Genomic DNA, 10,522 nt, shown 5'->3' on the forward strand with positions numbered 1-10,522 from the left:
TTCTCTTTGATGCATGCGAGAGTTCTATACTGTTGATCTTGTGCTTGATTTTCATAGAAGAATGCCCTAGTTCCTCATAATCGTTGTTTTTGCTGGATCTTGCTAAAGAAGCAACGTCTTTATTGGAAAAATTTTGGGTTTTTTTGCTGGATCTTGCTATACTTCAAACCTAAGATATGATTTAATCTCAACTCAGAATTGATTTGTTTAAAATTTCGTATGATTTAGAATTGACATTTCAAAAATTTTGCATTTTCTATAATTATCTAAAAATTAATTGAAAATTATCTGAAAAAATAACTATAATTAACTAAAAATATTACTTAAAATATTACTGAAATTAACTAAAAATTATATTAATTATTATAAATATAACTGAAAATATTATTGAAATGAACTGAGAATTATCTTAAATTATCTGAAATTAACTAAAAATATTACTGAAAATATTAACTGAAAATTAACTTTAGATCTTGCTATACGTCATTTAAGTTTTGATTATTGACATTGCATATGAATGTTTGCTAAGTATATTAATTATTTCAATTTGATTTTTACATCGTAGATGAATAGTGATGGGGATTGTACCGATGAACAAAATATTGTTAATATGGTTCAAGGTGCTGCACTATCCGTTTTTGTTATAATAATTACATTCATAAGGAGGATGCAAGCTAGACGTAAATCAATACGTAGTGGTCCAAGTGAGGAAAAAAAAGACGAGGGCTAGAATTGAACACATAGAGCTTATTTATAATGGTTTTAGTGATAGTTGTGTGAATTATATTAGAATGCGGAGTGGTGCTTTTATTAAACTAGCAAGTATAATGAGGAACAATAGGCTTCTAAAAGACTAAGGAATATAACAGTGGAAGAACAGCTTATTATGACACTGAACATTTTGGGTCATAAATCTAAAAATCGCATTGTAAGATCTCATTTCATAAGATCAGGGAAGACAGTCAGCAGATATTTTAACAAGGTTTTACAAGCAATTATTTGCCTGCGTGGACGCTACATGAGGCAAGCCCCCAATGATACTCCCCAAGAGATCGTTAACAACCAGCTATACTATCCTTATTTCAAAGTATATCTACACTTTAACCATAGTTACATGTATAATCAATAAAAATAAATGATAACTTAGTAATGTGATACATGTATTATAGGATTACATTGGTATGATAGATGAGACCCATGTTGATGCAATGCTTCCGATTAGTCTTGTTGTACGATTTCGAGGCCGCAAATGTGTTACACAGAACGTGCTTGTAGCTTGCACCCCAAACTGTTCACATATGTCTTAATAGGTTGGAAGGGTCTGCAAATGATTATAGGATTCTCCATAATACATTATCTAGACCACAACCACATGGATAAAAGTCTATGATGATAATTATATAAAAATTTAACTTAAAATATTTTAAATTTAATATGCAAACTTGACTTCCTTAATAACTTTTTAATAAAATTATAGAAAATACTATCTGTATGATGTTGGGTACCCCACCATGTCAAGTTTCATATCTTCATATCATGGTGTTCAATATCATTTGAAAGAACATTCGGGTAATACACCTAATAATAGAAGAGAATTATTCAATCTAAGACATTCTTCTTTGAGGTCTAAGATTGAATCTGCATTTGCCACATTGAAAAATCGTTTCAAGATTTTATGTGCTAAATCGCATTACCCATTTCCTACACAAGTAAATATCGTATTAGTATGCACGGTACTTCATAATTTCATTGCAACTGTTGATCCAAGTGATGAACTACTTAGCAAGTTCAAAATTGATGAAGATATTGATGATGAGGTGACAAATGAGAATGACAATAATTTTGTTAATTTTACTCAGACTCAAACCCAAAAAGAGCAAACTGAATCAATAAATGAGTGGAAGACTCTTAGAGATGACATTGCTTGGGCGATGTGGGTGGACTATTGTGATAAGTATAATCATGGTTTAACCACTGAGACTTAATTCTCATATTTGTTGTACTATTTGTGCTCATGTATGTACTCTTTAACTCTATGTTTTGCTTTGTCCACTTTTTAGTTTTTGCTTTTCATTCATGTATTCATGTTTTACTTCTTCCAGTTATTTTGTTTTGCAATATCTTTAATGTATTCAAGTTTTGCTTATTTCACAAATTATATAATATCTAATTCTCACTATTTAATTAGTGATAACTGATAATACATCATTAAGTGGGAAAGATAATCATAAAGACAATGGTGTAGCGCCATCTCAGTCTACACCCCCTCAATCCCCTCAGTCATTGCATCAATGTGATAGTGGGTATTTTCCTTTTCAGCGGTCATACTTTGGACAACCACCTCATGCATTTACCAACATGTCATTCCATGATGACAGATACTTCCCGATGCACCCTCATTTTGCGTCATATACGAGCATGCTAAGTTCTCCTACTTTGTCTTTATAATTCCATAGTCCTAATATTAGTGGGTTGTAACTTTCTCCCACTAGTAGTTATGGCTCAACTCCCGAATCAGGTTCCAAATGGATTGTCATAGAAGAAGGGGAAGAAACATCACAAAATCCAAAGAAAAAAAGGAAAAACATCTCAACAAAAAAAATAGTGAGACTGACGGTTCTCAAGGTAACAAACATATGTTTTGGGATTCCCGTTACGATGATGAGCTCATTCTATTTCTTGTCGACTTGGTAAGAAATGGTTACAAACCCGATAAAAGCTTTAAGAGAACCAATTTTTATATGGTTTCCCAACATATTAATCAGAATTTTAACACAGTATTCAAACGGGAAAACGTCATGAACCGTATTAAAACTTTACGTACAAGATTTTGTGATATGAAAACTTGTCGTAATCTTAGTGTTGCCAGTTGGGATGATAGTACCAAGCAATGTTACATTAAACGCTGGGCACTTCTAGGCGTCGGACTTGGCGCCCAGCGCTTAGTCGCCTAGGCGGGCGCCTAAGCGATTTCTGGGCGTTTTTTTCTTTCTTCATTCAAGTGGTGGTCGATGAGGTTTTGCTGAAGGTCGGAGGAGGTAGTGGAGATGTTCATATTTGGAGGTTAATGGAATTTGGAGGACGTGTAGGCTACGTCACATAAAATCACAATCAAGGCCTACATGGTGTAATCTACGTAAGCAGACAATGCTCCCTTAAACGATCGTAAAATCTAGGTGGGCAGCCTAAATACCGTCTAGGCGCTAGGCGCTAGTTAGACGGTCTAGGTACCGCCTAGGTCTAGACGTACGCCTAAGCGGACTAGGCGGAGGTTTTTTAAAACAGTGGTACCAAGACTGTCATCATGGATCCTGAATATTTGGATAGGTGGATTAAGGTAAATAAACTATTTTTGCATTTTCATTGACTAATTATCTTATTTTCTTGTTTTCATTGAATTAATTCAACTATACTTTTCAGGACAAGAGCTTTAAGAATGCTAAGTTTAGACAATACATCAATAAACCTTTGATGCATTATGATGATCTTGCCCTCATCATCGGGGATGATCAAACTAGAGGGGAATTTGCTAGTGATGGTGGTCGATGAGGTTTTGCTGAAGGTCGGAGGAGGTAGTGGAGATGTTCATATTTGGAGGTTAATGGAATTTGGAGGACGTGTAGGCTACGTCACATAAAATCACAATCAAGGCCTACATGGTGTAATCTACGTAAGCAGACAATGCTCCCTTAAACGATCGTAAAATCTAGGTGGGCAGCCTAAATACCGTCTAGGCGCTAGGCGCTAGTTAGACGGTCTAGGTACCGCCTAGGTCTAGACGTACGCCTAAGCGGACTAGGCGGAGGTTTTTTAAAACAGTGGTACCAAGACTGTCATCATGGATCCTGAATATTTGGATAGGTGGATTAAGGTAAATAAACTATTTTTGCATTTTCATTGACTAATTATCTTATTTTCTTGTTTTCATTGAATTAATTCAACTATACTTTTCAGGACAAGAGCTTTAAGAATGCTAAGTTTAGACAATACATCAATAAACCTTTGATGCATTATGATGATCTTGCCCTCATCATCGGGGATGATCAAACTAGAGGGGAATTTGCTAGTGATGCTTGGAAAAAAATTAATCGTAGCGAGTCCATAAATCTTGGAGATGCTGACTCACCTTTGCCTGCCTCACAATCCCCTCAAGTACACAATTTAGATGAGGACACTCCTCCGCCTAAGGAAGCACCCCACACATCAATTTCTAAAGCAAATGCATGTGTTGCTAAGAGAAAGGCTCGTAGGACCAACCTCGATAATGAGCTCATGCTAAAAATGGTGGATAAGATAGATGTATTTAGTGCAAGCATGAAGTGTGTAAATATGCATTGGACCGAGAAGTTATTCATGGTCCTATATGCTCATTTACAAGACTTTAGTGTTGAAAAGCTAGATACATACTACTGTCACCTCTTTTTGAATGAGCATGAAGCAAGACTATTTATGGGCATATCTTCGGTTGGTCAAAAAGAGATGATTGATGCATTTCTCAACAAAGAGAGTTGAAGACTGATAAACTATGTGTACGTGGTATTTTTTGATTCTCACTTCTAACATACTTGTGAAATCCATTTACTTTTGGTGAAAGACTTATTGTTTAACTTAGGGAACTACTCTTAGGAATGTTATTTTTGTGGTTGTGAAACATTATAATGATGGAACATATTATTGTAATATGTAGTAAGTATTTATATGTTTCCATATTGTAATATTTACCTTTCATGATGTGAATGTTGTAGAATACTAACTTTTATATTGAAATTGTGACTGCAACAACTTTATAAGTCACCATACGAACATGACAATTGATAAAATTTCCTAAGATGCAAGCAACTTACAATGTGCACACATTGTATTGGATGGCTATTGCGTCGGGTTAGTAAGGTATTCGATTTTCATGCCACGAGATTACATCGGTGACTTCTTTACTTTAGACTATGATGATTGTCAAAATTTCTGAGATTAACAACCTGTAATATCTATTAATATTACACTGGATGACTAATTATAGCAATGATGATATTGATAAAGTTCTGAGCCCTAAGCCGTAATTTACATATGCTCGCGCTTGAATTATACATTTACTTCAAACATTTCCTTAACGCAACATTACTTTCCTGCATGTTACATACATATTTTGGTTTCTATCTCCATAATTGTAATGGGTGAGACTGTTTATGCTAACAGACTCATGTTGCTGTTTGTGGAGGCCTGTTTGTGCAGGCTTTGTGGTTGAATCAGTTTTGTGTGCACACATTGTTATGAAAATTGTTTGTAAACAGTTTTGTGTTCAGGCAGTGAGTGGCAGCCTGGTTGTGTTCAGGAACTTGATCAGTTACTATGTGGACGCTGTTTTGTTTTCGGGTTTAGATATTGATGCTCAGATTTTGTTCTGTTCAATCTTATTGGTTGAATGTTTTGTTATCAGTTTTGTGTTCAGGTACACTTTTGTTTTCACGATCAGAGGTGCTGCTCATGGGTTCTTGGTGCTCCTGAATGTTGATATTTTTTGTGTTCAGGCATTGATTTTGTACACTGTTTGTGTTCAGGCACTTGGAATACATTTTGTGTTCAGGATTGTGCACTGTCTTGTGTTCAGGTTTTGTGCACTGTCTTGTGTTCAAGGGTTTTGTGCATTGTTTGTTCTCAGGTTTGTGTTCAGACAGTTTTGTGTTCAGGCGCTGATTTTGTATGATGCTTGTGTTCAGGCACTTGGTATATCATGTGTTCAGGTTTGTTCAGTTTTGTGCTCAGTTTTTGTGCACTCTCTTGTATTCAGGCATTGTTTTTTGCGCACTGTTTGTGCTCAGATTTGTATTCAGCCAGGTTTGTGTACATATTTTCAGTTATTGTGCATTGTTTGTGTTCAGCCCCTTGGTATTTTCTGTGTTCAAGTTTGTGAGAAGTTTTATGCTCAGATTTTGTGAGACTGTCATGTGTTCAGGCAGTTTTGTGCTCAGTTTTGTGAGACTGTTTCGTGTTCAGTGGGTATTTGTGAGACTGTTTTGTGTTCAGGTTTTTGTTCAGGTGAAGTTTTATGTTCAGTTTTGTTGCCGTTCATTGTTTGTGAAGTTTTGTGTTTAGTTTTGTTGCCTATCAATGTTTTTGTTTAGACTATGATGATTGTCAAAATTTCTGAGATTAGCAACTTGCAATATATATTGATATTGCACTGGATGGCTAACAATGATGATATTGAGCAAATTCTGAGCCCTCGGCCATTACATACATGTTTGGTATTTCCAGGTTTGATGCGATTTGCTATGTTATATACATATTTATGGCTAATCAGCTTGTTTATATGTTTTTATAGGTTTCATAAGAATTTCTGGCTAATTTAAGTACATATTTCATAAAATTATGAATAATCAGGGTATTACAGGTCTCGTTTATTTTTTTCTTGGAAAACTGGTTCGTGTGATTTTTTTCATCTCAAACAGGTATATTTTAGGTCAAATTAGGTAGGCAGTTCATAGCAATTGATTCATGTTATTTCAGGTTTCGTATGATTTTTTTAAGTCAAACAAATATTTATAATGAATTCGGGAAATTACTATTTGTTCATGTTACATTCGCACTTTTATTTCGTTAAGATTACCTCCCATAACGATCACAAATATATTTGTCTATAGTGGGAGTAATCTTACCATGGTGACCATATACATTTTTCCTACACACTTCAAAACCAACCAAACACAAGAAAAGTGGGAAATGTCAAGTCAACAAAAGTTTTTCCTTTTTTTCCATGCAAACCAAACAGAAGAAAAGTCAGTACATTAGTTTCCCACCATATTTTATGTGCGAACCAAACCAAAACAATCTATTTCTTGGAAAAGTTTGGAAAACTCAAAACTTGTGTTCCTTTACATGGAATTGCATTTCCCTATATATAGAAAACGAACCAAACAGCCCTTATACAGAAACTCTAATAGAAAGAAAAGCAGAGAGACTGACTAAATTTATTAATGAGGTACAAGATAAAGACTGTCAAATTCGTGAAGAAGAAGCTACTGGTCAGAGAGAACGTTGCCATAAAACTTATAAGAATATAAGAACCCAAATGAATACCGAAGAACCTATGACCAAGAGGACAATTCTATCAGGAGTAAAAAAAAACATCACTGATGTACATGTACCTTTAATAAAGGGAAAATGTAAGCGTCAGTGCATTGTTCATGAAATTGTATGATTAATTTAGAAAATCTCTAGGCCAACTATATTCTTCATTCTTTATGAATTAATTAGCACCATACAAGCTTAGTCCCCTTCTCCCTTCTTACTATTATTTTCACCAAATGTCGAAACAGTTTTAGTGGATCAATGTTAGAATCCTTTCGGAGACTGTATGTGTAGTGGAGGATGCTTACTTAACAAGATCAGAAACTTCAGCCATGAATGCAGATATGACGGATTCAGGTACTTCAGCTTGTCTTTCTTCCTCAATGGTCTCACCAACTTTACCATTCAACGGTTCTTTTTTCAACGCGTTTGATGTTGAAGAATTATCGGTTGAGACCTTAAAAAAACAATTGATTAAAGCAAAAGAAATGAAAACAGAAACCGAAGAGCATTTTTTAAGTTTTTCGCCAGTAAAATCACACACCTGGGCCCTCAGAACAGGGAACTGCCTCAAATTGGGACCCTGCAAAAGAATCCTAACCAAATGAAATGTATATAGATACTCTTCGCCCGTATTCATGACAGAAATCCTTAACCAATAAAAACTTCGAAATTTCCTTGGTAAAGTAATTAAATAAAAAAATGCAACTCAAGATCTATCCTTTATAATCTGCCTAGGCTTTTAACTAGCTATTTCCAGTTTGAAATACATGAACAGCATTTCCTAGAGACTATCCAACTCTAGAATGGAAGTGTTGAAGCTGTTGAAGTAACTTATATACCAAATTAAAATTTTGAGCTCAAATACACATAAATTGGAGGTCTGGATACTGTACCACTGAATCCAGCAACACAGAAGAAAAGAAAAAATCATAATGAATATTCAATTTAAAGTAGAGCGCAGCTGTAGAATCACAAAGTTGGTTATTATTCCAAATCTACTAAAATTCAAATCTTTGCGTAACTCTATAAAATTAGAGCAGGGAAAAGAGGGGGACTGACCTTCAACGACGGAATCTGGGCGAATCCAAGGAGACGGCCGCATTGCGGGAGATCGCGGAGGCCTTAGGGCATGGAACTGAGATCGAAGCCATTGGAGATCCTTGAGAGAGAGAGAGAGAGAGAGAGAGAGGGAGGGAGGAGAAGATGGAACCCTAGATTGAAGACGAGGAGGCTAATGATAGGGAAGCTGGGGCCGGGGAGAATTAAAGAGGGAGAAGACGACGGAGAGATCGATGCAAAATGAGCTTTGGGAGTTTTTTCGGATGAGGGAGGTGGAAATCTCCGCCCTTGGGTCGACACAAACGATGGATGGGTTCGGGACCCACTTTTATTTTTCCGCCTATTTTGGGGTCCTGAATTGTGGTCAAGAATTGTCTGTTCACCCACGCATTACATATCTGTGGGGCCCCATGCAGTTGACGGCTGGATATGTGGGTGAACAACGTACTAGTTCGGGCTTTCCTAAGAGATCCCCGTTACGATGGACCCGACCCATCCGTGCTTGGAGAGGACCTCGTCCCGTCCGGTTATCGCAAAGTGGATAAATAGGTAATTATCACTTAAAGAACCTTCTCAAAATTGTTGAGTATATATATACTAGTTGAGATGCACGTGTAATGCACGTGATTGAATATCATATTTTATTTAAATTGATAAAAGTAAAATAAAAATAAAAAAAACAAAGTTTTTTTTTGGGATTGATAGAAGTGAAAATTTAATAAACTTTTACCAAACGGAAGTAAAACTGCAAATTACAAACACCTTTAAAATATTACAAAGAAGCAGTTGAGAAGCAACACTTGTACTTGAAGAATTGATTAACTTTTATTCTTTGAAAAATATTACAAAGAATAATATCATCAAGGTATGGTTCAACATTATCCGTATCATAGAAATAAAATTGAAATTATGAAGAATTGTTTTCTTACGAAATTAGAACAGGGAGATTATGATATATTTCTCATGTGTTCTAAATACATTTTTCTTCTTTGATTCAAGGTCTCTATCATATCTTGATCCAAATGATGTGAATGAAAATTTCTATTATAACTTACTTGCATATGGTAATTGTATTGTATATAGGATATATAACTCATCTAGAATATCCAAATCTGCTAAGTGGATTTTGCTATTGCGAGAGAAAATTGTTAGATGCTTGTATTCAAACTTTTTGGCTCTATGAAACACACAATAATTTAGAGTGCATAGCTTATATATTGTAAAGAACATACTGGTTCATGAAGAATTTTCCCTAATAACAATATTATTACAACGATACTACTATTCAATATTAAATAAATTTATTATATAAGATTATATAACCCTTTTAATAAATTATAAAGTATATATATGAAAACCTCAATGCTTATAGCCAATAGCCTCCTCGGATCAGACCGGAGCAAGGTCGCCATGGATATAGGCTTGGCTTGCCAAAATGATGGCATCTTTCAGGTTATCTTCGCGCGTATTAAAATGAGTTGAGGTGTGACAAGTACTGCTACTGAAATTAAGAAAAAAGTATATATTAGGCCAGCACTTAGAAGTATTAACCAGCTAAATTTTGTAAGAAATTAATTAGTCATAAAAGAGATTTGTTTTTCATTTACCCAAAAAGAAAAGGCTTCTTAAGATTAGTAAGGTAGTTGAGGAGTTCCGTTTGAGTACTGCGTGGAAAGGTTGGGAAACTAAGTAGCTCTTTTCATGGGAAAATATTTTTTCTTATGACTATTAGAAGTTATAGACAAGAAGGATGAATATATATATATATAGGGAGAGGTTCTAATAAAAACCTCCTTAGCCTAAAAACTAAAAACCTCCTTCATCCAATGGCTAGGATTCAGTCAAACAGTCAACAGACACATGCATTAATTACCTCATTAAACACATACATTAATTACATCAACGCAGTGAATCCGGATTCACTGCAGTGAATCTGGATTCACTGCAGTAATTCGAGATACGTTGAGGTAGTGAATCTGGATTCACTGCGTTGAGGTAATTAATGAGGTAATTAATACATGTGTCTGTTGACTGTTTGACTGAATCCCAGCCATTGGAGGGAACCTCGATGCTTGGATGCTTGTTGTAGCCAGTAGTTGGACTCCACAAAATTGGTTTATTTTACGTTGTAGTTACTAATTTGATACACATAACTATGGAATAAATCTCAAGTAAAAAAATAGGAATTGAGATTGTATAATCCTGTAGTTAAATAAATAAATGTTATTAGAGCTTCTCTTTATATTAAATTTAAAAATAATAATTTAAATTAGTAAGCGTCAAATATTAGTTCATGTTAAAGTAATCTATGGCCTCTATACTTATTTAGTCAATCAATCAAACATATTAAAATTATGATGACCACAGTCAAAATTATATGGTGGATTCACATTAA

The 10,522-nt window shown here is 34.9% G+C and overlaps 1 protein-coding gene across 1 annotated transcript in view; it reads right to left on the bottom strand.

Moving 5' to 3' along the window:
• Positions 1 to 9,539, bottom strand: part of LOC109821223 (biotin carboxyl carrier protein of acetyl-CoA carboxylase 1, chloroplastic-like) — a 12,422-nt gene extending 2,883 nt beyond the window's left edge. The window contains exons 1-6 of the mRNA XM_020387408.1: positions 9,486 to 9,539; positions 9,360 to 9,379; positions 9,183 to 9,256; positions 8,128 to 8,189; positions 7,610 to 7,648; positions 7,374 to 7,522 (exon numbers count right to left, since the gene is read on the bottom strand). Coding sequence (XP_020242997.1) covers positions 7,374 to 7,522; positions 7,610 to 7,648; positions 8,128 to 8,189; positions 9,183 to 9,256; positions 9,360 to 9,379; positions 9,486 to 9,539 — 398 coding nt within the window. The remainder of the gene's footprint in view (positions 1 to 7,373; positions 7,523 to 7,609; positions 7,649 to 8,127; positions 8,190 to 9,182; positions 9,257 to 9,359; positions 9,380 to 9,485) is intronic.

Source organism: Asparagus officinalis, chromosome 8 (assembly GCF_001876935.1).
Source record: "Asparagus officinalis chromosome 8, Aspof.V1, whole genome shotgun sequence".
Lineage (NCBI taxonomy): Eukaryota > Viridiplantae > Streptophyta > Magnoliopsida > Asparagales > Asparagaceae > Asparagus > Asparagus officinalis.